General features: G+C 53.1%; 8 protein-coding genes across 8 annotated transcripts; 3 read left to right on the top strand and 5 right to left on the bottom strand.

Moving 5' to 3' along the window:
- Positions 1–329: 329 nt before the first annotated feature.
- A1O1_00618 (T-complex protein 1 subunit epsilon) lies at positions 330–2,090 on the bottom strand (the record flags this gene model as incomplete). The annotated part of the gene is made up of 3 exons (XM_007721535.1): positions 330–383; positions 442–521; positions 578–2,090. The coding sequence occupies 3 exons, from the start codon at positions 2,088–2,090 to the stop codon at positions 330–332; spliced, it is 1,647 nt and encodes a 548-aa protein (XP_007719725.1).
- Positions 2,091–2,910: 820 nt separating this feature from the next.
- On the top strand, positions 2,911–3,762 carry A1O1_00617 (uncharacterized protein; the record flags this gene model as incomplete). Its single annotated transcript, XM_007721534.1, has 2 exons — positions 2,911–3,242; positions 3,381–3,762. The coding sequence occupies 2 exons, from the start codon at positions 2,911–2,913 to the stop codon at positions 3,760–3,762; spliced, it is 714 nt and encodes a 237-aa protein (XP_007719724.1).
- A 750-nt stretch (positions 3,763–4,512) lies between these two features.
- A1O1_00616 (uncharacterized protein) lies at positions 4,513–7,488 on the bottom strand (the record flags this gene model as incomplete). Its single annotated transcript, XM_007721533.1, has 1 exon — positions 4,513–7,488. The coding sequence occupies one exon, from the start codon at positions 7,486–7,488 to the stop codon at positions 4,513–4,515; it is 2,976 nt and encodes a 991-aa protein (XP_007719723.1).
- Positions 7,489–8,676: 1,188 nt separating this feature from the next.
- Positions 8,677–9,298, top strand: A1O1_00615 (cytochrome-b5 reductase; the record flags this gene model as incomplete). Its single annotated transcript, XM_007721532.1, has 2 exons — positions 8,677–8,789; positions 9,001–9,298. The coding sequence occupies 2 exons, from the start codon at positions 8,677–8,679 to the stop codon at positions 9,296–9,298; spliced, it is 411 nt and encodes a 136-aa protein (XP_007719722.1).
- A 2,174-nt stretch (positions 9,299–11,472) lies between these two features.
- On the bottom strand, positions 11,473–12,900 carry A1O1_00614 (signal transducing adaptor molecule; the record flags this gene model as incomplete). The annotated part of the gene is made up of 5 exons (XM_007721531.1): positions 11,473–11,654; positions 11,709–12,323; positions 12,377–12,497; positions 12,548–12,807; positions 12,861–12,900. The coding sequence occupies 5 exons, from the start codon at positions 12,898–12,900 to the stop codon at positions 11,473–11,475; spliced, it is 1,218 nt and encodes a 405-aa protein (XP_007719721.1).
- Positions 12,901–13,798: 898 nt separating this feature from the next.
- A1O1_00613 (STE/STE20/PAKA protein kinase) lies at positions 13,799–16,606 on the bottom strand (the record flags this gene model as incomplete). The annotated part of the gene is made up of 4 exons (XM_007721530.1): positions 13,799–13,900; positions 13,950–14,366; positions 14,402–15,733; positions 15,824–16,606. 4 exons carry the CDS (start codon positions 16,604–16,606, stop codon positions 13,799–13,801), a joined length of 2,634 nt encoding a protein of 877 aa, XP_007719720.1.
- Positions 16,607–19,256: 2,650 nt separating this feature from the next.
- On the bottom strand, positions 19,257–22,208 carry A1O1_00612 (uncharacterized protein; the record flags this gene model as incomplete). Its single annotated transcript, XM_007721529.1, has 1 exon — positions 19,257–22,208. The coding sequence occupies one exon, from the start codon at positions 22,206–22,208 to the stop codon at positions 19,257–19,259; it is 2,952 nt and encodes a 983-aa protein (XP_007719719.1).
- A 774-nt stretch (positions 22,209–22,982) lies between these two features.
- On the top strand, positions 22,983–25,886 carry A1O1_00611 (uncharacterized protein; the record flags this gene model as incomplete). The annotated part of the gene is made up of 1 exon (XM_007721528.1): positions 22,983–25,886. The coding sequence occupies one exon, from the start codon at positions 22,983–22,985 to the stop codon at positions 25,884–25,886; it is 2,904 nt and encodes a 967-aa protein (XP_007719718.1).
- Positions 25,887–26,610: the final 724 nt, after the last annotated feature.

Here is a 26,610-nt window from a genome sequence, read left to right as displayed (position 1 = left end):
CCGCGTAGCGACGCACGAGGAACATTCTACGACACACCTCCTCGACGAACATTCTAGTGGCTAGCAGCTCCCACTCTCAACTGCTCATATGGATTTGGACATTCTCGGCTGGCGATGAAAGAGCACTGCCTATTCCTGCTGTTCAAGCTTCAGGCAAACATGATGACAATGTTCATTTTATTCATCTCTATGCCACTCTGTTGTGGGGTATCATGTTATACAGAAGAACATTTCCTGTCATCTCTCTGTCTTTTCTCATGCCTTTTGCCTGGACAACAGATATCCTAGAACAAGATTCTGTCCTCAGAGGCGTCCCAAGCATACTAACTCTAAAACTCATTTTCGTCACTGCCTGTTACAATCACATTGTTGATTTTCAAGACCTGCAGCAAGGAGTCAGAAACGAGGGCGGAATCAGGTAGGGTCGACCATTGTACTCACCATCCGGCATAACTGAGTTGCAAGAAGTAGCTGCTGACGCTTTCCGATCAACGGGTCAATCACAAAGTTGGCACGCATGTCTGATAGCGAAGTCAGCAGGAAGACTCAATGAAGTTTTGTGTAGAAGGAGACTTACCGTTGGTGCCCGTGCCCATGCAATCGACTCCTAACCGGGTGTTCTGTTCCTTGACTTGCCGTGACTTTACAGCGGCGAGGGTCTCAATGGGACTCAAGCCCGAGTTCTCGGCGAGAGCCATGGGAATGGCATCGAGAGCATCGGCGAACGCTCTCATGGCGTACTGTTCGAGTCCCGGCGACTTGGAAGCCGCGTCCTCGACGGCCAGCGAGCAGGCAATCTCGGCCGCTCCACCGCCGTAGACGACTCTGTTGTCTCTGACGAGATTTCGCACCACGCAAAGAGCATCGTGGAGGGACCGCTTGGCCTCGTCGATGATCATTTTATTGCTCCCTCGCACAAACACGGTGACGGCTCGAGTGTTGGCGCACTCTTCAATCACCAGCATCTTCTCCCGTGTCGTACCAAACGTCATTTCCCTGACCACACCAGCCCGGCCGAGTTTCTCTTTGCTGAGATCCTCAAAGCGCGGCACGATTCGTCCGTTGGTGGCAATGGCTATTAGCTCGATCTCGGGGCCGCCGACCCATCGGACAGCAGGAAGCTTGTTCTGCAGAAGGAGGTGGTTGGCTTCGTCATCAAACCCCCATTGACATATGACCAGATTGGCGCCAGTGGCCTTGATCATATCGATCATCTCGACAAACTTGTTCTTCTCGTAGTCCTGCAGCTTCTTGAATTCCTCCACCGTAGAGATATCGAGCTTGTGTTTCGTCTTGGGCTTGGGGGGTTCAAACGCACACGTTAGGATGGCAATCTTCGCATCTCTGACCTCGCTCGGCATCTGCGGATGCGAAAAGTCCTTGTCGACAATGACGCCTTTGACGAGCAGGGAGTCCTCTATCGATCCGCCGGCCTTGCCGTCGACCTTGATCAGTTCGAAATCCACGTCCTTGCGCTCCAGGTCGGCGACCGACATGACGGCGTCGACGGCAATCTTGGCAAACTGATCATGGGCCTTGCTGACAATCTTGCTGCCCAGACTCGTTTTGGCGACCTTCATCAAGTTCTCCTGATTTTCTCGCGAAAATGGAATTTCGTCACTGATCTTGTCCAGCTGCGCCACGGCAACCTCACACGCTTGGTCGAAGCCGTCGGCGATCCGGATGGGATGGATGCCCTTGTCGATCAGATCGGCCGCCTGGTCCAACAGCGCCGCGGCCAACACGACGACACCGGTGGTTCCGTCACCGATTTCCTCGTCTTGAGATTTGGACAGCTCGACCATCAATTTCGCAATCGGGTTCGACAGTTCCATTTCTGACATGATCGTGCGGCCATCGTTGGATATTTGGATGTCTCCATCTGGTGAAATGAGGATCTTGTCCAGCCCTCGAGGACCGAGCGACGTTCGGACAATGCTGGCTACAGTCTTCGCTGCCACAATGTGTTGCTTGACCGCGTCTGTGCCGTGCGTTCGTTGTTTCTTGCCTTGGTCTCGCACCACGATGAACGGTCGGCCTGTTTCGTCCTTCAACACCTGCGCCTGAGACAGGTCCAATTGCATCGCCATGCTGAGGATGTATCCCTTGCGAAGAAAATGCCTTGGGTAGTTGGATTCCTTTCACTCCTCGAAGAGTTCGACCGGGGGTTCCTTGAGACGGTCGTCTGAGCAAGCCGGGATGGTTGGGGTCTGAGGCCGGAGGGAAAATGGACGGGTTTAAACTGCAAAAGTGACTTTTTGGAAATCCACTCTCTATTTGCAAGTCTGTATTCTGTTGAAACGCCGGAATCACTCAACGTGCCAGGTTCAAGTAGCCAGTTCTGCAGACCGTGAACTGGAGTGGCTCAAGATTTGGGTGATGTTGAAACGGACGCCTACCTCTTCAAGTTCCATAAAGGGCCTTCTTGACTGCCTCTGCCAGTGGTTTGAACCGCAGTCAAACGCCAAGTCTCGGCCAGCCTGCTCCGCGTTCAACTTGAGTTCGAGTCGCTCACTATTTTATTACTAGTAGTTCTAGTACTAAAGTACACTAATAGGATAGTAGTGCCAGTACACGGCAACTGGGCTGTTTCCCCCAGCCACGCGCAACAAGTCGCCTCGTCTTCAAGTCGCCTGAAGGTGTCCTGCTGGACAATTCCATCCGTCCTCCCTAGCTGCCGATCTACGAGCTCCTGCGACCCTGACAGGCTATAGTCTCGCGACAACTTCTCTGCTCTGTACGCAGCGCGGCGCACGAAGTCTCCCACCGCGAAGATGCCTAACAGTCAGCTTACCTGTGGTGTTTCAATGCGCGATCGAGGCGCATGATTGCCGATCATCTTGTCGAATGTCACTAACAGGTCGATCAGTCGAGGAAGTGGCGTCCGACCTAGCCAGCGACGACGGCGACATGGGCTTCGAGGTATCAAAAGCGACAACGGATGTAGAAGCAAAGGAACAGCTTAATGGAGAACTGCAAGACGAAGTCGAGCAGGTAGAAAAAGAAGAAGATGATGAAGATGAAGAAGATGATGAAGAAGAAGAAGACGAAAAGGTCGCGCCCGAAGAAGACCTAGATGATGCTCCAGAAGACGAAGAGGAAGATGACGAGGGAGAGGACGAGTACGTTGTGGAAGCCATCAGGAGCCATAGGGTATACAAGGGCCAGGTCCAGTACTATATCAAATGGCTGGGCTACAGTGACGACGACAATACATGGGAGCCTGAAGACAACTTACTTCCGTGAGTACCTTTACTGTCACTTTTCTATACGCCAGCCAGCCAGCCAGCCAGCGCGCTGTTCTCGGCATTGATGGCCAGGGGATGGAGGTTCAAGAGTACAGAATCGCTAACAGACTACTCTCTGCTTCTTTCTACCAGTCATGCTGCAAAGATCTTGTCACAATATCATACCGACCTTGGCGGCCCGCCTACGGCGAGGAACGTGCGGAAATCTAAATCCAAGCAGTCGCTACGACGACAGTCATCGGCCGAAGACTCTCCTGCGCCGAAGCGACAGAAACGAAACGGGGCCTCGACAGCCAGCAGCTCTGAAGAAGCTGGATCATGGCTCCCGCGTAAGGAGGATTGGGAACCGGAGGTCCAAAGAATCGACACCGTGGAGAAAACCGACTCCGGCCAGCTCACGGCCTTCATCCTGTTCACCAACGGCAAGAAGACAAAAGTCAGCATGGATAAGGTCTACCGACACTGTCCGCGGCCGATGCTGAAGTTTTATGAGGAGCATCTGAAGTTCAAGTGAGTTAGCCGTCGATGCGCGCGTGCGCTGGTCAGCCGGAGGAGGTGTGCTAACGGGCTATGTCCAGTTGACGATCGGCTTCGCGGCCTGTGGCCTGTGGCCTGTATCATATCTCTGCTTCAAAACACGTAGTCGGCTGGGGGAATCTTAATGGGGATGGAGAGGCTTGGTTGCTCTTCCGGCCAAATAGCATCAGGGGGCGCCGGCGGCCAGTAGGGTTTATGGGAGGCATGCATCAGGGGAAGTGTGGTTGGATGGGTTGTGATGTTCGGCGGAATATACTACCACGAGAAACTGGCACAGCCTCATGCACAGTCGACCTTTCGTTTCTGTGGGTGGTCAAGAATCAGCCTTCTGCACTCTGGCCTTCCTCACCTGCTGGTGCGCCGTTGGTATAGGGCACAACTGGCTGGCAAGAGAGGGCATTTTGGTGTGCCACCTAAGCCCCGAGGCATGCGTCCTTCGAAGGACGATCCTCGACTACAATGGAGGATACTTCGAGGCTCGCAAATCAGCTCTTTCAAATGCTAAAGCTAAAGGCCAGTCAGTCCTTGGCCAGGAATGTCCAGCCGTACAGTATAGTGCGCGCATTAGTTTGCTATGTGTTTCCTTTGAGTTTGGCCTTGGGCTTTGTAAGGACAACATTTCTTCGTGCCTCGTGTTCGCTTCGTATCATCATATCAAGGTTCGGTCTTCGTTCGACCCATGTGTCATCTTCAAAGCGCACTATTCTGCAACGTCGACCTGCGCACTTCATCCGCCGACCGCAATCTTTTCAAGGTACTCGAAACGAGCATTGCACCCTTTCTGACCATGCTTCTTTATGGCCCGCTCAACGTCTCTACCGTTGGCACTAGTTAGAAGGTTGTCGTCTTCCTCGGTCCAGACGCCCTTCATGTTCCGTGGGACCCTGATCTCATCCACAACGAGAGAATTAGACCGACGTCTCGAATACTGTCTCCTGATGTCTGCTAGCATGATCTCGACGACGCGCGTAGCGAGGTCAAGGTCGAAAATCGTAGCTTCGAGGACTTTGAACAGAAGAAGCTCTATACCCTTGAGGTAGGGATGGAGAGATTTGTGAAGTGCGATAAATTCGTCGAGTTCGCGGGCCTCTGCTTCGGTATCGGTGTCATCGTCGCTGCCAGTTGTTGCGGCTAAAATGCTCGGTGGAGGTGGAGGAATTAGAATCTGCTCGATGATTGAGTCGGATTGGATGCTTTCAACCTCGTTCGGGTGGCCGGCATGGGGGCTACCACTCTCTTCAACATCTGGATTCGCAAGCTCGCTGTATTCTGCAAGTAGATCGGCATCAGCGGAGCCCAGGATCGTGTCCCAACCGCCCTCGGGCTCGGGGAGGTCGAGGTTGAAACCCATAGCATCACTGCCGATCTCGGGGTCTTCAAACAAGTCCTGCGTCGTTGGCTGTCTCTTTCTCCGATAATCCTGATCCTCTGGGGCTGTCTCCCAATGCTCTAGGCTCTCCTCTGCTGTTTCGAAACGCTCCATCACCTCTGCTGGCTGGACCCAACGGAGGGGCACCACGTGGTGGAAGTTCTCGCCAGACTCCAAACCGTGATCAGGTGCACTGAGTGGGGAGGATGGGCGATCATTCGTTTGTTGTTTGTCCGCACTCGATTCTACTGGGTCTTCGTACTCCTCGTTGTCTTCTTCATCTTCGGGGAAGAACAATGGGCTTTCATCTCGCCGAGAGTTGGTATACAATGCCGTGGGGGTCGGGTTCTGGTTGAGCTGGAGAGGTACATCTCCAGACGATCCGGTGAAATGCGTGACCGGCATGTCGCGTGAAGGCCCTTGATCGGTATTCAGAGATGCCTTTTGTTCGACATCTGGGTTCCTCGGATCATCCAGGAGCAGTGCTCTGCTACCTTGTAGCTTTGAGGAGAGCAGGGACGCAGGAGCAGCAGCGCTGGGCCCTTGTAAGTGAGTTTCTGATGAAGTTACATGGTTTGCCGCCCTCTTCGTTGACCGTCCCTCCTCCAGCGCTGTCTCAAGAATCAAACTGAGCGACGCCCGGAGTGGAGCCTGGGAAGCAGGGTTGGTGGAGCTTTCGGTTGATTGTGACTGAGTGCCTCGACCGGCACTCCTTTTCCTCGCTTCGTTAGGTTCGGGACGTCGGTCCAACGTTGGAGACTCTGGTTGGAAAGAAGGAGACTTGGGCGGGGGAGATAAATGACAATCCTGTCGAGACACTGACTGATTGGAGGCGGAGTCTTCCTTCTTGGTTGCTGGCGAGGTCTGTCCTCGGCTCACGTAAGTCGATGAAGGTATGGCGACAGTTAGATCAGAGAGAGGGGATTGAGCCAACGATGTCTTTACTGTAGGCATTGTACGCACCCTATCGTCGGAACCCCATCCAGCGCCTGTGGTGGAGGGCCTGGGGACCCCATGGGCTCTTAAGAATACGGCACAAGGGTTGCAGAGTCGAGTGCCGTCCTTACCAACCCGCCATTGCTTGCTCTCGTCTGTGAAGCAATTGCTGCAGACATTTTTGTCTGGTCCGGTATCGGGTCTTGGATCGTGGCCACCAGCCTCATCTCTCTCTCTGGCGCGTGGGACCTCATTGGATGTCTTCTCGGGCTGCTCGAGCAAATAAGGAGCTACCTCTCTGATGGACAGCCCCTTTTTCTCGCAATAGACGGGAACCACCTTCGAGATCCAGAACTCCTCCCATTCTTCGGCGGTATGTTCACAGTGGTCGGGTGTAGAGGCAACTTCCATCCATGTATCATGGAAGATGCTGAAACTAATATGAGCTAGCTTGGGCACCATGTTGTAAAGCTGCTCGAATTCTTCCAAGCTGAAATCTTCTCTGACACTAGACACGCCCGGAGCCGGCTCGGACGGTGCAGGCTGCTTCGTCCCTTGCTTAGAAGCGTCTGGAGAGTGACATTTCTGTGGTGAGGGCTTCGGTGGAATGCTCCCCTCGACATGGTCTGTCGTCGGTCGGCCTGACCTGGGTTCAACAGCCTGTTCATTGATCAAAACATCGGCCGCTGCTGTGACAGAGCGCTGACGTTGCTGTTGAGTCCCAGGTACTCGTTCCCTATCCCCCTCATCATCGACATCTCTCCGTCTCTTTTTCGGTCGCGATTGGTATGAGGACTCCAGCGTCTCTTCCTCAGGCTGCTCGTGCGCGTCCCCAGGTTGTAGAGTGGTTTGTCTGTTCTGAAACTTGGTGGTCTTGAGCCATCTGTCGCGCCAGCTCTGCCAAGTGTGCCTCGGGCTCACTCGTTCGATTTGCTTATAAATTTCGTTACCTTTTGATGGACCGCCACTGTCTTCGAATGGCTTCATCCAGTTCCACAAGAATTGATCTTCCTCCGGTGTAAAATGCATCCTGACAGTCCTTGGTGCTGTCATGATACTTCCGACTGGGCGTGTAGCGCGGCTGGCCGCACCGACAGCATGGTCGGCTAGGTTCTCCAATGCCCCTTTCCTGATGGAGAGTTCGACATATCTGTAGGAATGTGTGCCTGGAGCATGGTTCTTCTTGGTATGGTCAACAAGTCTGACATCGGCTTGCTTGTCCAGGTCTACAACAGTTGCACCGTGTCGTCTGGCATTGTCGATCAGCCATTTCCGTTGAGGGATCTGGTGATGAAACCATAACTTCTGCCCAGCAAAGAGTTGTGGAATGGTTTGCCCATTGTGTTCTCCATCTTCGCCAGACCGTGGCACCCCATCATACACAATATGGCTTGTCATCGCTGTTGGCCGAGTGTGCGTTGCATGACGCAGATATCACGATCGCAGGCAATTCTCGGTTGGCATGAAATGGTGCGGGGGAGCGCAGTCAACAAAGAGTTGCAGGAAATCACGAAATCACGTGATACAGTGATTGTGTGTTCCAATAATGCCTGCCTACTGCCAGGGTCCTTTACAATTGTGTTGGTGTCCCGCTATCCCACTCTACCTACCTACCTAGGGATCTACTCTCTAGGTAACTCCTACCTTGAACACGGTGTCGCTCAGTACTATCCCAAGAACCTTCCAATCTCGATCGCTTAACGTACCTCCCTGACTACTCACCTGGGTATAACAACCCGGATGGAGCGCCTGCGAAGAGGACACCGCCTCAAGAATTGCGAGCACGCAACAAACGAGGACATAAGATGGTGGAGGCAGTACTATGAGTAAGTACTAGGTACTCTGTAGTAGTGAAAAGCGGGATTCAGCGTCCGTCGGAATTCAACGGTGGCGCCAATCGAAGGGCGGGCAACACAAAGTGGCCCTGGTAGCCTCTTGGATTCAACAAGTTGGGGCATGGATTCCCGTCGTTGTTGGCGTTTGAATTGACTCTCTTCCGATTCGCGGTGCCGACGGGCTCCCGATCAGAGCTGCCTCCTCACACTCCAGTGCCGGAGACGATTGCGCGGTTCGAGTGGCTCCACCACGGGCGGCTAGGAGCCTTTCTCAGTAGTTTACACAGTGGGATACGGTGGATAAGGGACTCTACAGAGTAGTTAGTTAGGTACCTAAAGGTATGTGCACTTTCCTTCCAGGCGACTCTCTATCTATATCGCGGCCGCGGTCTACTACTCTCTACCTAGCACCTACCACTTGCACTGAATTGCTACCTACTACAGTACTACTACTCCTAGTCACCCAAGGTACTCTTGTTGTTCCTACTGCTGCTTCCCCTCAACTGCACTTGCTGTCCACATCGGCCACAGACTGCGGTCGAAAAATAATATTATTGTGTCCCTTTTCCCACCCCCCTTCAACATCTAACATCTTGCAACTCCCCGACCTCACTCACCTCAGGTGCTTCTCTGCGCCATCCCAACACAACAGCCACGCCTACGGTCACAGCCTTGACTATCATCCTCTCCCTCTCCCTCTCACAGCACACCGAACGAAGAGCCTTCGCCCCAACAACCAACCCTATCAACCATGTCGGAAGAGCTCACCTACGCTGAGGTCGCCAAACACGCGAGCAAGAAGGACCTCTGGCTTGTCATCCATGACAAGGTCTACAACTGCACTTCCTTTGTCGATGAGCATCCGTACGTCTTTTGTGCATTCCACATACCGTCCACATGGACTACCTTTGAGAACATTGTTGCCTCGTCCCCCACCCTTGAGAGCCCCACATCACGTTGATATGGCGACAACTGCCTCGACTTACCCCAACCCCAGTCGCAAGCGCAAGCGGAAAGCGTCACCTTGATCTTTGACAATGAGTGTGTTACTGACGATTGTGTGATTTGCTTGTAGGGGCGGTGAAGAAGTCCTCCTCGACGTCGGCGGTCAAGACGCGACAGAAGCATTTGAAGATGTTGGACACTCGGACGAAGCACGTGAGATCCTGGACGGCCTGCTCGTTGGCGACGTGAAGCGAGCTCCTGGCGACCCTGCCCCCAAGTCCGGTGCCACTGATAAAATCGCCGCTGGCCCTGGAGGACGATCTGACTCCGGCCCTGGATTGGGCATCGCCATGTACGCCGTGGTCCTGGTGGGAGCCGCGTTTGCATACTTTGGATACACCTACATGCAGAGCCAAGAAAACAAATAGATCGACGCTGGGTGATTGATTGGCTGGTAGTGATAAGACCAGATTGGAGTGTGGTGGCAGGGGATAATATCGTCGGGGCAGTGCCGGTGACGGTTGCTGGCGGGTGCTGGCAGCCTGGGGTTTAGATGGGAGTTTGTCAGAGCATTCGGGACGCGCTGTATGAGCCCGCGAAAAAGAGAAGCTATCTGTTTGACGGAAGAATCTACCGTGCACCTAGCCTCAGCGATTGCCAAAGCCAACAAGGACAATCGGAAGCGGCCTAAACAACAAAAACGAAGCCCAAATGACCTTTTCTCGGATGCCCATGTGCTCACCGCTCTTGGTTTCAACAACGGACATATACAATGGACATTTTCCTCGGGTGGCTATGCCTACGACACTGGCACAGCGATAGACAAACAGTGCCACCCACAGTACATGTTGTCTAGAGACAGGATCAATGCTCACATACTATTAGTATGGCAATACTGGTCGCTACGCTACCATATTTGCTGGGACTTCACAATGTGGTTTATACGCGTGATAGCTTTCAAGTTGTTAAGATGGTTTTCACTGCCATTGCTTTCCTTTTGTCCTCGTACTACACCTATGCATTTGTCCTTGACCTGTGCCTTCCCACGACGACACTCTCCACACCGATGGAACTGGCACACCACTGGGAAAAGGGTATTGAAAAGGGATGCTACACATCGTTTTCAAGTTAAGCATTACAAATGCCTTTGAAAGGGGTGATCAACCGATAAGATAACGCAAGCAAGACACTTGGACACGGAAAAGAAAACGAGCAGCGCTCCCTCTCTCCTAGTAGTGGGAGGCATGCGTGCGTAGGATACGTAGTACTAGGTTCTTGACTCTTCATCATATATGCTCTGAGTTTCAAATGCGCTCGCATGCTACTACGTAACTTGATTCGCCTGCTTGGACTGACTTTGTCTCGACTGCGACTGCGACTGCGCATCATACGAGTAGAGTCTTCGCCTCGCTCTGTTCGACTTCATGAATCATGGATTGTTGACCTGCGCCATCCCAAGTTCGCACTCCCAAGTGGACTGCAGTGGTTCTAATGAGCTTGCAAGGGCGTCGACGTGGACAGGAAGTTGTCAATCCGGCTCGTCCAAAGACCGACCTTTGCAGAAAGAAGAAACAGACCTCGGTCCTCCCGCTGGCTCCTGTGCTTGCTCCACATTTGCTCTCTCTCTCCCACTTCTCACAGCATCCAGGAGGCTTTGTTGATCGTCTGAAAGCGCGTGGCTCCCTTGCCGCAGTGTTCAGGGGCCCAGACCTACGTTGATTCAAAACTGCCTCAGACGAAGAAAACAGCGTCTCTCGCTCATCTGTAGTAACTGTTCCTGCCTCCTCCGGCCACGCCAGGTGCCGGCCCTACCACGCTCGTTGGCCGTTCGCTATACGCCTGATACGGTGGTTGAGGGTGCGGATGGCTGGACTGGGCGCCGGGCGAGGAGAAGACGGGATACGCCGAGGCCTGCGCCAGAGGCGTGGACGGTCGAGGGTCCGTCGTATTGAACGCAGCTCCGGGGATCGGAGGAGGGCCGTGGCTTGGAGCGAGAGGTTGTTGCGGGGGTTGGTAGTCATAGGGTTGTGGAGGAGCGGTAGAAGACGGGGGATAGACTGGGTTCACACCTTGCTGTTGCTGAACTTGCGGCGCGGGAGGGTAGCCACTCTGCGGCTGCTGTTGCTGCTGTTGTTGTTGGTGTTGCTGAAGCTGAGGGGGCATGTTTGTAGACTGAAGATCTTCGCTCGAGTAGTTGGGATGGGAATGGTCTTTGCCGTCGTCCTGGTACTGAAATTGTGCGACGCTCGGCGGCTGCATGCTGGGATAGGGCTGGTGATCTGGCCGCGAGCCCGGCCTGTCGGACGGTGGAGGGACGTTGTACGATGTGTTCAGATCTGAAGGTGGGTATGCGGCGTAGCTGTCGGGCTGTGATGGTCGACGCGCGGATACCTGTGATGGGTTCGGATATGGGGCATATGCCTCTGCTGGCGGTTGTGAGGGATGCTGGGCGGACGGAGTTTGGCTCTGAGGAGGCGGCGAGGCTACCGGGTACGGAGGCTGGAAGGACTGCTGAGGTTGCGGATACGGCATGGCGTTGTTGGGAGGTAGGCCGTCTGAAGACCACGATTAGAACCCATCCACACTTCTGGTCTGTCATATTTCAAATCTCACCAGGGGTAAAGTATCTTTGGGGCGGATAGCCTTGTGGCGGCGCCCCTCCGTATCCGTATGCTGCTGGACCGGGGCGAGCATACTGTGCTGACTGAGCCATTGACGTTTCCAACAGCGCTTCATAATCTCGTCTCGCCTTGATGAACTTCTCATTCAATTGCTGGAAATCATCTTGGGGAAAAAAGTCAGTATACTAGTCGCATCTTCAAGCGGACGTGGCATTACCTTTCTTTTGCGTGTATTTGCCGATCAATTCAATCAGCTTCGGTCTGATCGACAACGTACTCTGATAGAGTTCGGTGATCTCCTCATTGTCCCTAACACTTATGTCGGCGGAACTGGTGCTTAACAGAGCCAGCAATTTCTCGACGTTCTTGATCTGTCCAAAGACTTCCGCCTCCATCTGCGCCTCTTTCTGCAACTCTTCTGGAGTCGGATCTTGGAGCTTCTCGACGTAGTTGAGGGGGAAGATGCCCGTCTGTCCGCGCAGCGACCCTTTCCACCAATCTTTGTAGACCGACTCCAAGACCGCAATGACATCGCCCTTGCGGAACTGTAACTCCCCCGGCTCGGAAGGCTGGAAATCGAATAGCGCACGCACTCTGGAGACTGTTGCTGCAGTCGTACCCGATGGGACCGGCTGATGGGGTGTTGGCTGCGACCCTGACGCGGGTTGGGCTGCGAGCTCGGCAGCCGAACCGGATGGCTGGGTTGAAGAACCAGTAGACTTGTCTTGTACAGAAAGTCTGAGGGCCAGTTGTAATTCTTCCTCTTCTTTCTGCCGGTCGTATTCGGTGATCTGTTTCTTCACTGGCGCCTGAGGCGGCTGTAGATTTGGGTCTAAGAAAGGTCAGTCGTGGTGATTGTCTCGCGCGTCGAAAGCAGGCACTCACTTTGCGCCTTCAGTTTCATATACGCTTGTTCCATGATTCCAAGCTCGGTGTTGCTCGAGTATTCTTTCGTCCAACCCTCCATTCGTTCCAAGATCTTTGACTTGACTTGTTGATGTGTATTCTGGTTCGTCGTCAGTGCCGATTTGTAGAACTGCAGCCAGGTCAACCCACCCTGTCATTCGCCAGCCTCAGCAGCTGGTCGGTGAAGCTTTTGGATGCAAGCTCCCTGTGTATGGCGATGCCGCAGTTCTGTGACAGCGCGTTGGCGAGCTCCAGCGTGTATAGCTGGACGTTGGCGTTGCGGTGCGCCAACCTCTTGATCATGGCGGCCACAACATCTTTGGCCATGCTCTCGTTGGAGGACACTCGATCGCAAACATCCAGTATGTATTCCCAGTTCTCGGAAGTCAGGTTCTCGTCTGTTGCTTTGGCTGCACCGGAGATCAGTTTGAGACAACATCGAGACTTGTCCAGCGCGGCTTACCGACGACATCGTCAAAGGCATTCTGCTGAGCCCGAAACATGCTGGGCACGTAGAAAGTCTAGTTGGTCACAGACGGGACGGCGCAACACGACGGGATCACACTCTTCTAGTGCAGGAGCAGCTATGATATGAACAGAACGGACGAACTTCACGTCTTGTCTTGTGAACGTGAAGGACAAGTGCACTGCGGCCGGAGCCTAACTTCGACAGCCGGTGACGCACTGCCATACTACTACTAGTACTAGCAGGAGGAGGGCGAGTCGAAGTTGGGCGCCACAGCTACAACATCAACACAGCCACAATTCTACAATACTAGTATCAACATCACAAACTTGAACTCGAAGATCGTGATCATGTTACTAAGTGTAGACCGTCTGAAAGCTCATGGACGGACCGAAATCCACTCTCTTATTCTCGAAGGCTCTCTGTCCGGTACGTAGTTCCCGCTTCTTGCTGATACACTTGAGAGTCACGCCCTCGCTCATCTTCGGTGCTTTTCTCCCAGACCTCTAGAAATTGCCCCGAAACTAGGGTGTAGCCACTGAAAATCAGCCATGAGACAGCCCATACTCTCATCGCACTAAACGCCTTCGCCATCCATTCGTGTAATCGTGAAGGTTCCTTGAATGTCGTAAAAAGAAAACAGCTCTGAGATAACGTTGTCTGACAATGTGGTGGAAAAGAAGGTGAAGGTCCTGAGGTCGCTGGAGCACCGCATTTGTCCATAACCTGTGGTCCAGGTGTCACAAAGCCTATTCCAGTACCTCCATTACCTCCAATAGAGGCTATTGTGGTGTGAACATGCAATGAGGCTTGTAGAAGAACCCCTTCTCGTGATCGGTTGGCCATTGATGGCACAAACGGTCATGTCCCAAGCGTAGGCAAATGGCCGTCGCCTATGTCGACCACAGGTAATAGTCTGCGCTGGTTGTACAATGCTAATGCCCCCGATTGGCCTTTTCCGCAGCTCGGCTCTCTCGGGCCGACTGAACAAGAGGAGCAAGGCTAGCCAACGGAGCGCAGTTTTGAAGGAAAGGATGCTGTCGATGTTGTCAGTAGAGCATGAGTCAGGCGTGCACCATCACTTACGTGTAGCAGATCATGTGCGCTTGCTCGCTTCTCAGGTTCCACCCTCAGAGCGAAATGCAGAAAGTCTCGGAAGACTGGTGAGAGCGCTTGCTCATCCTTGATACGAGGCGTTCCGTACTTAGCAATCAGGTACAACGCTCGCAGTGGTGACTCTGTCAAGTAAGGCGGCTCTCCCTCGATCATTTCGATGGCCATGATACCTAGGCTCCAAATGTCTACCTTTCGACCGTACTCTTTCCGGGTGACCACTTCCGGAGCCATCCAATATGGCGTCCCCACCATTGTCGTGCGCTTGTTCTGGGTGTCATTGATTTGTGCACAAAAGCCAAAGTCAGTGAGCTTGATGTCGCCTCGTTCCGAGAGCAGGATGTTGTCGGATTTGATGTCTCGGTGGATCACGTTCTTGGAATGCAGATGCTGCAATCCGTACAATGTCTAAGACAGTTAGCCACAAGTGTCATCAGCGTCATCATGAAACCACTTGCCTCTCTGCACACGGCTGCGATTTGACTTTCGCTCATAACGTTAAAGGTCACCACGTCCGTGAGACTGCCCCCTTGCATATATTCCATGACCACCCACAAATCACCATTGTGTAAGTAACTGTCTATGAAGTTGACGATGTTCTTGTGCTTGCTGTCTTTCATGACAAGGATCTCGTTGATAATGAGGTCCTTCTTTGGTTGTTGTTCCAGGTTCATCTGCTTGATCGCAACACATCTCTTTGTGCCAGTCTCATAGGCGGTGAACACGCCTCCTGAAGCGCCCTGCCCAATCTTGTTGAGGTTGGTGTACTTTGTGGTGGGGTCTCCCGGGCTACAAATCGCTTTCAGTCTTGCTGTGATATCAACCATGGTGCTCTGCTGCCGCCTCGTCCGAGGTCTGGGACCTGGCGCAGGTCCAACCATGGCCATCTGCTGTGTACCGTGCAAAGCCGGCGAGTCTGTGACAGCGGTAAACTGTGTTTGTGGGACGTTCGGACTGGCGTGCTGAGGCAACATCTTGGGTGGAACGTCGGGCGCACCTTGCGCAGCCTGCCGCTGACTCCGACTACGGTCAAGCTGCTTGCTCTGGATGGCTTGTTGGGCCAACATCATCGCATGCTCCTGCTGCTGCTGGTATTGAACTGGCGACTGAACCGCTGCCTGCGAACGAGGAGGCGTAAGCGCCGAGCTTTTGGAATTGGCCCGACTACGTGCTGCATCCCCAGGGGTTGGTGGTAAGACCGGAGTTGAAGATGTCAAGGGTGGCTGTTTCGGGTGTTCTTCTGATGGTCGCAACGGCAGATCTCGCGTAACAGGAGGGGAGGGAGCAGGACGTGCCGGTGCGAGGTCTCGCAAGTGTTGCTGAGGAGGTCTTGGAGGGGCTCGGTTCGGCATCATGATAGCTTGACCAGATCTCATTGCAGGCGCAGGACTTGTCACAGGAGCTTTTGGGATCGGAGGTGGTGCTCGAGGATTTTCGAAGCTGCCTTCATGATTTTGCGGGAAACGAGGACTTGCCGGAGGCGACATTACTCCAACCATTGGCGAATACGCAGTGGAGTTGGATCCAATGCTCGGACTAGTCAGCCCTGGTCCCTGATGGCTGCTGCTGTTGCTGCTACTCTGAGGAGAGTTGGAAAGCTTTGCATGGTCGAATTTCTGCCAGACGCCATCATCTGTGCCGTCAAAGTTGCTTCTGTAAGTCTCGACAATGTCCACCATCATTTGAGGGTTCTGTTCCTGCTCAGTCTTCGGAATTCCGCTGTCAGATAGTATCCTCTGCCAGTCCGCAGGGAGTCCCTATCATCGAAGAAATTAGCCAACATATTCGAGGGTGAGGGAACAGCATCCCTCTGAAGAGATGGTGGGACTGCACTGGGTCCAACGCACCGTAAACTGCCCAGTCTGATTGTCGTAACCAACATGAGTAATGTGCAAGGGGTTTTCGGGCGCGGAGATCTTGATCGTCCTGGGAGAGCCGAGCATATTATTGACGAAGCTTGAGAAGCCGCTCTTCTTGCGAAACGGTCCTGCAGGTTTCGCCTGTCCATCACCTGAGAACCGCTTGGGACTCAGAATACCGTTCTCCGACTTGGGAGGAGTGACTTCCATCATCGCAAGGCCTCCAGGGCCAAACGTCTGTGAGGTTCGCAACGGGTGTTGGCGTAGATCGGGGCTGGTATTGACGTGATTTAGTGGAGGAGGTTGCGGCGACTGCACACCGGTATTGTATTTCTCATTCGTGGTGACGGCTTGGAAGGATGAGAGGAGACCTGAGGCATCGAAGGGCGCGCCGATCAAGTCGTTGTGCCGGGCATCTGAGGCCTGAGACGCGGAAGTAGAGGTGAGAGGTGATTGACGGTTGTTGGCAGCGGTTGCGAAGGAGTCAGAGGATGGAAAGACGGGGGAGTGATCTCTGCTGAGGTGATCGAGGGACGAGGTCGAGGAGTCGAAGGCGGAGGACTGGGTTCGGTGGTGGAAGTCGCGGTTCGACTGTGAGGTCGCTTGACTGCGTACTTGAGGAGCTGAGGGCGCACGCTGGAGGATCGCGGTGGATTGAGGTTTGCGAAGTGAGTGAGCAAAGGGGAAGGCGGAGGGAGGAGGATTCTTGGTCAACGTTGCTCGACGACGTTTGAAAGTGGTGCCGGTGTCGACATCGGCATTCAGATCCATGTTGTGAAGTCAAGGTTGAGGTGGCAGGTGGTAACGTTGGTGTGAAGCGAGATGGCACGGTCAGTGGAGTAGAGTTGGCAGGAGGCGGACAGACAGCGCAGTCACGCAGTGGCAGTGGCAGTGGCAGCAGCAGCAGCAGTCACGCAGAGCACCTGTACCTTGTGTCTGTCGTTGCCTGTGTCTGGATCTGTTCACAGGCCTGCGGTGCAATAATGCAGCCAACCTGCGTCTGGGTTACTAGTAGCTGTGATGATAGTAGTAGATCACTGGCACTGCAGTCTGGGCGGTGCAGCGGTTGAAGTGCCTCAGATGCACTGCTCAACGAACCCCAGTCGTTGTCCTAAGGTCCCTTACTGGACCCTTCTTGCCCGGGGGAGAACCGGAAACAAAGCTGGAGTTGGCGCGCCCTCCAGTAGCTTTCGTGGATCCCAGTGAAGAGGGTTCTCTTATCGCGCAAACAATGAGAGATGAGTGTCGTGACTGTGTTGACCTTTTGTATCGCAAGGAAGAGACAACACAATCGAGTAGTAGTCAGGGACGAGTGACTGTTGAACGACTGCTCCGTGAGCGCAGTGGTGATTTGATAGCGAGTCGGAGCTTATTTTCCCATTGCTGCACTGCAGTGAGGAAGAACACAGACACTGTACAGGCGTGCTACAGGCACGATAGAATATACTAGTGGTATAGCTTCCCGTGAGAGTCTAGGGAATGAGGTATAATACTGTATACATAAAGAGAGGATTTCGACATCGTCAGATGAGAGAAGATAGATAGAGTATCTAGGTGAGGTAGGTATGTTGCTACGGATGCCTATATTCAGTACGTATATCTCGTCCCTATCATCCTGGCTGGTTTGATCAGGGCTTCACGGTAAACGAACTAGGGCCGCATCACCAGCATCATGCACTCGGGTTGGAGGAAAAATGCTAGCAGTATGTCAGAGTGATTGCAAAAGCTGCGTTTCCCTTTCCAATTCAACGGTGTCCAGCAACCAGGATTCTCATCTGTGTGATGATGGGCCCAGATTAGCTAATAGCTACTACCGGCTGTCTTCTTGCTCCGGGGTTTCCACGAATTTACTTGTATATCCACATTCGTGAGGATGTTTAGCAAAGATATAGTCCGTATACCAGGGAGCTTAGGTGCTAGTAGGTACCTAGTAGATACAAGTAGATATCTGGTAATTAGGTGCATTCGAGACCGATCGATCCTTGCATCTAATCTAAACCTGGTCCTCAAGGCAATCTTCTCAGCTACTAGCAGTACAGACTGCATGTACGTACTACTAACCTTCACATCAACGAGTGACCGATCAGTTTTTGAAGCCACTGGCGACGGCAAACTTGAACCTTGTTGAACGACCACTGCCCTAGGCGGAGGAGGACTGATGAGGCTTCACTCATGGTATGGAAGTCCGTTGGTCGCGATCTTCAGTCGATCTATGACAGACGACCGTCTCTCTCTCCAGAGTCTCTCTGCGCACTGCCACCTCCACGTGTCCAACGGCACACATCAACAGCGCCGAAGAAAAAATCGCATATCACATATGGTGAAAAACGATGATGCCATCGGCATATAACTCAATTACCTACACACCTGAAATGCCATTTTCCACTGTCGTGCACTGTTGGCGTTATTTGACTTTGGCCTCACATAAAAACAATCAACAAGCTGCGCTCCGAGGCCAACCCCTCCGAGCCCCTCGTATCTAGCCCGAGCCAACCGTGATCCAGTCCGTACGGGGGCGTATGGCATATGCCAGATGGACGGTCCACACTGGGTCTGTGCCGTTGATCATGAAACTAGCTACGCGCTGTCAATCACAAAAACCCCCGGTTGTCCTGCAGCAAACGTCCGAAATATACGAGTCCGACGGCGCTTCATAGGACACCCGGGCTGCAAGCTGCATCATGAGGCGTCTGCAGGGCTTAGCTGCGCCGAATGGACTAAAATTTCTCCCTGTTCGATAGTACGTGGAATCTTGTTGCATCAAATGGAAGGGAGCCTATGATGATCATAGCGAGCCAGGTCTGCATCTAGCTGCTCTACTATCATCGAGTTCGGTAGTAGTGGCATTGAATTCTCTGGTGTGAATCGCATCCCCCGGGGAAAGCTTCGTTGGCTACAAACCGCGGCGTGTGCAGCTGCGTCTGGGATTGTTTGTGGAATCTTCTCTTCAAACCGGCCCCTGGTGCTGCTCGGAATCAGCCAAAAAGAATCCGCATCCGAAGGGGTGCAACGATGAAGCATGGATCGAGCCTGTTGTCACTGAGCGGGAACACAGCGCCAGTTGATGATAAGGTAGATTCCCTTTCACCGGGTTGTGGTGTTTCATTTCCCACATTAATCCCTTCATTATTGCGCGAAGAGATGACAAGGATCATAGGGCTGTACCCAGAAAAAAGCCACAACTAGGTAGGTAGTCAAGCTGTCAAATCTTCGCCCTTGTGATTGTCAAGTCTCGAAGGTCTGGCCGGCATCATTCGTGCCTGATACCACCACAATTCCGCTGGGAATTATTCTGACTTGTCGGGAAATTCGCAAACCTTGATCTTTGTCTTTGCGATCTGAGACGCTGCCGTCGCCAATCGATTTCGAATAGAGCTTGCGCCACGCATCTCTTGCCCATAGTCAAGCCAGTATCCTCTCCTCACCATATTCGTTTCGCGACCATTTCATACCGTTCGACTGTATCGAGGCTGTCGACTCCTCCACCCCTATCCTTGTCTTTTTGCTGCTTCTGTTTCTCGCGCTCCTCCCGTTCACGTAATGCCCGCAGCCCGCCAGGGTCATCTTCATATATCCAACGCCGCTTGTCTTCATCCACTTCCACGACTCCCCACCCGCCAACACGCCGGCCGCCCTCCACTCGATAGGTCGAATTCCCCTCGCGCATCTTCATCGAGTGGTACCGAGATCTGGCGAAGGCGAGCAGCATCATCCCAAGGACGAGTTTGCAGGCTAGCAACATCAAGAAGATTAGGAGGACCACAAGGACCGCGGTCAAGTGGGTTACGAGGGGGGAGCCCGTAATAAACGCTGGAATGGCTCTGATGAGGTCATCGACGGTCCTGGATATTGCCGTCCCCGTTGTCAGCGGCATTGTTGACCTTGCAGTCGAATAGTGCTCGTAAATGCTGGCCAGACTGTTCGACGAGCTTGACAGCCTTGCCGGTACCCAGGCTGCCATGTACATCTGGTAGGTCTGAACACTGGCCCGGATGAGGAGACAGCTCAAAGGTATGACGGGGAGCCCCAGCCGCTTGGTTAGATTCTGATCACCGAAAGCGTGCGTGTAGTAGTCCTTGGCAAGGACGTCTAGAAATCGGTCATAGATCGTTGGACGGGTGTTGTTGAATTTGTTGATGTACGCGTGTTTGATCCAATCCACCAGCATCTCCGAACCCAGGACGGCCAGAAACGGTCCCAGTACTTGGCTGACTGCAGGTGCGTATGATGTTATCGAACTCACCACAGTGGGCATAAGAGTGAAGGACCGAGGGAGGATCGTACTTGATGACATCGGTGGAAGGGCAGTCGTCAAGGGCACGTTGTTGTTACTGGTCAAAGCAGTCGACGCCGTCGCTAATGATGATCCTGTCAGGGCATTCAATCCAGCGCTCAACCCACCAGTTTCGACGATGTTGCGAGACGCGATAATGATAAGCATGTGCCAGAGTTGAAATCGTTCGACAATGTCCGCACAGGTCAGCTGAAATAGATTCTCCTTTTCGAATTTTTTGAACACTGTCGACTTGATCTCGACAAATTGATTGGATAAGAGTAGAGTGATGAGTGCATTCGAATAGGAGTTGACGGCCACATTGAGCGTGATGACCTGATAGAACAGGGCCGTGGAGTGAGCAACGGTATATACCAGAGCAAGCACGAACAACCAAAAAGGCCGCAGAACCTTGCTGTGACCGTCCGGTTTGCGCTCAAGCGCTTCTCTGGAAAAGAGACACTCTAGGACATCTTGACCTAGCGCTGAAAGGAGGCGGTCGCAGACTTCGAGTAGGTTGTAGATGACATATAGTTTGATCGCGGCCTGCCCTCGAATCCAGTGGTACATGCGGCTGGCATCGAGCTTGAGGAGGATGAGGCATGTACATATAATCAACAGTCCCTTTAGTATGTCCGCCTTGTTGTCTGGTAGTAAGGTCGACGGAATGGACTTGGTTCTCTGATGGTACTTCGCTTGCTTGCGGTCGCGACTCAGTCCGTCCTGAGACAGCTTTGTCTCCGGGGGACTAGATTGAGATGCTGGTGGCCCTGGATCCTGCAACATGCTGCTCCGACGCCACCGTTCCCACATTCTTCCAGCGCCGTTGTACACAAAGTTCGAAACGAAGTGGCCCTCGGTCATTAAATTGATAGCCCATGATTTCGTAAGTAGGTAGAATGATTTAAGGAGCCTGAGCGGCAGAATAGTAAAAGTGTGCAGCCAGGAGTCGAGACAGGTAAGCATGCCAAACCAGAGTACACTCTCCAGGTGTAGAGGAAGCAGCAGAAAATTGACCAGCCTCTCAAGTTTGGCCTGTGAAGACTCATAGGGGAAGTCGCTCCTGGAAGACTGATGCAGATAGAGCTGGGAAGGCCGTGTAGAGGAGAGCTCGAGCTGCAGATAGGTGGGAATCGACATGGGCGGCAAGGGGATTGACGGGGGCATCGGCGAGGGGAAGGGTCGACCAGAAGAGGGCACTCCTCTTCCGCTGGCGTGTTCAGTACGCAGAGCACCATCTGGTACCTTAAGGGTCGGACGTACTCTGTCTGGTCTCGAAGGGGATTGAGGGCTCTTGATGGAACTTGGTGTCGAGAGGGCTCGTTGAAGGCCTCCTGGTCTGAGACCCGGGCTCTTCAGTGACCGAATATTGTGCTCAGCAGTAACCTCTATGGTGAGTTTCTTGCGAGGCCGTTTGGTCTCCGCATCGCCAGGCCTATCTGATTCGGTTGCATCTACTGGAAATCCGGACGTGAACACATCTTCGTCGGAGAAATCGACCACCTTTGCCGGAGGTAGGTCAACGACAGTAGCATCAGTTCCCTCACTGGCAGAACGTGGCGATTGCCTCTGCTCCAAAGGATGGCTTGGAATCGACTCGGGAGACGAGGTAAGAGCTTGCAGCTTTTCAGCAGGCAGTCGAAGGACTCTTTCCTGTTGGAGACGCATGTCTTTGGGCCCGGTGCCCTGTGGAGGTGAACCTGTCCGATCTGCATCCTCAACCTGTTCATCCAGAACAGGAGGGCCCCAAACGGTCTTGCCATTTGAAAGCACGGAGGCTGTCTGCACAGAAATCGTCGAAGCATCATCACCCCTGGGTGCATGCGCACTGTTGTCTTCAAGATCGTCGCGGGCATCCTGACCAGCCATGTCCATTATTTCCAGGCTCGCTCTTGTCTTGACAGTTGTGGTCCCATCCGGAATCTCCTTGAATGCGGACCCCTTGTTCGGCTTCGTCTGATCCTCTGCTCTTTCTTCAGGCTGACCGGACGGGGAACGATACGGATCGGGGGAATTGCGTTGTTCCAAAGGACCCAAGGGCTTTCCGTAGAGGTGGAAGCGGTCACCGCTCACTACTGCGGCAAGTGTAGGCCCATCCATGTCGAACATTCAAGACGACGGTTGAACGGCTTGCCATGCTGTCGGAGCAGTACTCCTCGCAGTGCCTTGTCGTCAGATATGCACTTGACAGGTTCGCCCCATCTGCTGTCTTGACAGTCGGTCAATTTTTCTACGAAGTGACCTTTTGCGCACTCTCGTTGCTGAGAAGGAAGAATAGAGGCAGTGGTGTTGAAGTGCAGTGCAGTACTAATCAGCTTAGAGGCGCAGGCGATTCATTTCCTTATCTCCGACATACTAAAATACTAGTAGTACTAAGTTATGACTATCTGGGATCTAATCTCAACGGCAGCTGCGGGTCAAGAACCTGGATTTGACACTCTGCGGACATCATCATCATCATCCCTCATCCTTCATTCCTGTCACTCTGGCCAACTTCAAGTGATCACCTGCCATCCCTCGTCATCCTTTACTATAATGTCTTTCAACAGAAGGCTTGGGGTCTCAGGAAAAACAAGCTCCTCGATAACTTGAAGGTCTCATAAGTCTCTTTCCCTCGGTTGTGTGCGCTTCCTCTCTGTACAATCAAGTCTTCTTGCGCTGACTGCGTCCTGCCAATGCCCCTTGCAGATTTGCGGGCAGCAATCTGATCGTCCATTTGTAACCTGAATTCTACATCAAAGTGAACCTATCCGCCCTATACCTTGAGGTTGGCTACGGTCACTTTATTTGGCATGAGCTGAACAGAGGCAACTAGGTTCTTGCATCCAGGGCCCCTTATTGGGGCTCTTTCTGACGATATTGGGAGACAGCCAAATGGACCGCGAGGATTTGCCCGGTTGGCCTCCCAGAGTCGAGCTGGATGGACTCATTGAAGGCTTCGATACCTCGACTTTGGATGTGGACCCTGACGAGGCAGCATGGAGGGGACAAAGTATCGTAGCCCCCCAAGCACAGTCGTCTCAATACATTGTCGGATCTTCCAGCTCAGGAATTGTCAGAGCGCCCGTTCCACAGGTGACGAGCAGTGTGCCCACTTCGAGACCGCTGCCTCAACGGAGAGCTGCGTCTGCCAGCCAAGTTGCTCCTGTGAGCTACGGAGACCAAAGCTTCTCAGCTACCTCCTTTGAGCCGCCCCTGCGATCAATCTTCGTGTCGGGGCCCCCGACCTCGTCGGTGTCTGCAAACACGGCTCTGGCTTCGTTGAGCGGTGCAATATCCTCCAGCACATCTGGCCCATTAGCTGCATTGACCAGTGCTGGCGGAAGCCGGCGCCTCCAGGCCCGAGTAGGGGATGTAACACCGTCCAGTTCCCCAGCTCCTGCGACTAACAGGCACCCTTTACTAAACTTGGAGAAGGATGTCGACGATCCGACCACAAACACCACTGCTTCCCCCTGCGATGGTGCATCCACAAACACATCTGCGGCGCTCGCCCGCCTCTTCATCACCAGTGATGGACCGACGCCGACGGTCTCTCGAGGTCCCTCACACATCCATCAATGGTCCGGCATTGGCCGAATCTTGGGAGACACAAGTACATTGGCAGGGCACCTGCTTCACAATGGGTTTCAAGGGGGTCGTCATTCGGACATCACAATCCACGCCTTTGGTCAAAGCTACAGGCTTCACAAATTACTCCTCGACAGGGTACCTTTCTTTTCCTCGGCGTTCTCTGGCTCTTGGTCGGAGAGTACGGCGAAGGAGATGAAACTGTCGCCAGAGGATATCGATTCCAACATCACCAAAACTGCGTTTGAGCTGGCCCTGAAACGGATCTATGGTACAGAATGCCCGATGCAGGAGGAAGAAGAAGCCATAGGCCTATTCGCCACAGCCTGTTGGCTAGACATGCCTGATCTGGTGGATTCCTGTGTGGAATCAATACTGCGGCAAATGCAGCCTGCTACGCTTCACAGCTTGATCAAGCTGGTAACTAATAACTACTATGGCAGGGCCGGCGATCGAATTCTGTCTTCCGCCAAAGCGATGCTTTGTCGAGAAGGATGGGAAATGCCTTACGAATATTGGGACGAAATTCCTGCCGAACTGATCCGCGAAATTGTTGGAGGCGATCCCTTCTTCATTCCTGGCGAATGGGACCGTTGGTATTTGGCATTGAAGCTGTTGAACCGACGGCTGAGGGCTAAAGCCGTCGAAGCTGGGCTAGTCTCCCCTGGCGGACGATATCTCCATCCAAAGCCGAGCAGTCTTCAATTCTTTGCTGTTAGGTTCGACGCGCCCTACAGGATAGCAACTCACCATCGATATGTCTCTGAAAGGGACGAGGCCTGGATTGCCTTGTATACATCTCCCGAAATAGCACCGCTCTTGGTGTTGCTCGATGAAGGTATACACTATGTGCACCTTCGATTTGAGCAGTTGCAGCAGATTCGGTCACAGAGGGACATCCTTGGCGTTCCGGTTCTCCCGGAGAAGGTCATCTCTGATGCGTTATGGATGTCACTGGAACTCCGACAGAAAGTGCTTAATGCCCGAGAAAGTGACATTGAACTGGGGTTGAGTGAATTCGCCGAGGATTACGAGGAGGATGAGCTGCAAGCCGAGAGAACGGCAGTATCAAGCAAGGGGAAGATGCGGGAACAGAATCATGTAAGTCCCATTGAGGTCTCACAAGACATGGAGTCGGGATCATGGGATGGCAATGGCAAAGCCCGAAAGTTCTGGATCCCCGATCACGACGTGTCTTGCGTGATGGGAGGCACGCGTGAAGCGTCTGCAGCAGCCAATGCAACCGCTGGGGCGGACTGGAGCACACAAGCAGCCAGACTCTCGGCCATTCTAGAACCGACCGATGTCGCTTGGGCCTTTGACTTCACCGCAGGAAATGTCACTGAAAGTGGTCGTCCACCTTCACGAAACCATTCACCCACCTCCAGACCACGGTACAGTCATTATCCGCCTTTCAGATTTTCTGCCGAGTTTCCCAACCCGCGGACGCTCAAGGACAGGAAGAGGGTCTACTCGCAGACAGTATGGTATGCCGGGAGTATGTGGAACCTATATATTCAGCGAGTCATTACTCCGAAGGTCCAACAACTCGGCATATATCTACATCGAGCGAAAGATAAAGACCCACACGATGATCCGCTTGCTCAGTTTGTTCCTGCGACTGTGGACGACCGGATAGGGCAGCTCGAGCGTGAGATGCTACTTCGAAAGAGCGGGCGCCGGAACCAGACCTGGCGTGTCAATGAAGCAGGGCGAGGATTAGACGGTGCACACGAAGAGGGACCCGCATCGTCATTGAATGAATTCGAATATGCAAACATCGATCCTGCCGAAGACGGGACTACGTCCACAACTCGTCGAGCGGGCGGTTCGACGCAAACCGGGAAGACATCGCAGACTGCCGGAACCGTGGGCAACGAGTTCTGCCCGGCTGATGCTCAGATGTTGGATTCAGACGAAGAGGATGAAGAGCTATTACGGAGCAATCGAAAGTACAATGTCTCGGCCATTCCGCCTTACATGGACTCGCGCCCAACAATCAAGACGTACTTCAAGATTTATTCACCAAGCAGGGCAGGCCGACTTCTGAGCATTTACGAGAGCGCGCCCGATAGGTTTGATGTGAGCAAAAGCTGGGGCTGGAAGAGTGGCCAAATGCAGCTTGACGATGGCCTGGGAGACTGTGACACGGGCAAGGCCAGCAAGGAGGGAAAGCTAAGATATATGGTGGTCATTGGGAACATCTGATGTAGGGCTGTACCGAAGAGATGGACTAGATGTTCCTGGCACGGATCATGAGGTTATGATATTCATGAGCAATACCGACATCGTGCTACTGGAAGACGCAACAGAGCCACAGGCTGTACCACGGCATTTGCATCCATTTCACCTCACAGCAAGACGCCGAGACAGTATTGGTGTTTGCAGAGGTATGCTTACTAAGGAAAGCGAGAGTTCGTTCTGTTCAGGGGTACTTTGCGGTCTTCTGTCCAAATTTGGGGCGGGAATGATTACGAGATATCCGCTTTAGGCAATCTGCCCGCGCTCAACTTGAAGGGCGAGAACTTGAAGTCTTTGAAGTTTCGAGACCACGATTTTTCTCCCGAGAGATCTCCCACCAATGCCGACGGGAGATAAGTACCTTATTATTTATGTACCTAAGGTAGTAAATACTGTGTCAGGTACCTGGTACCTAAGGTACCTATCTAGGAATATTATGTAATGTGGTACGAAGAGACGGGACGTATCGTTCTGTCTGACATGTGCTCCTGCGGAGCCTCTGAAGACGGATGATTGTTAGCCGTCACAGCCAGGTCATTTGAATCTCGGAGTCGACCGGCTGTATCGTTGATAGAATCGCGACATTGCAGATTTTCAGCGCCACAATGTGTACTTGGTATTTCAGTTGGATTCTGTCATGATCCATGGCTCCCACGTCATTACAGACTTTCACCACCTGTTGGCCCATGCC

Source organism: Capronia coronata, assembly GCF_000585585.1.
Source record: "Capronia coronata CBS 617.96 chromosome Unknown acBCG-supercont1.1, whole genome shotgun sequence".
Lineage (NCBI taxonomy): Eukaryota > Fungi > Ascomycota > Eurotiomycetes > Chaetothyriales > Herpotrichiellaceae > Capronia > Capronia coronata.
Note: the sequence above shows the minus strand (reverse complement) of the source record. Positions and strands in the feature narration are given on the sequence as shown.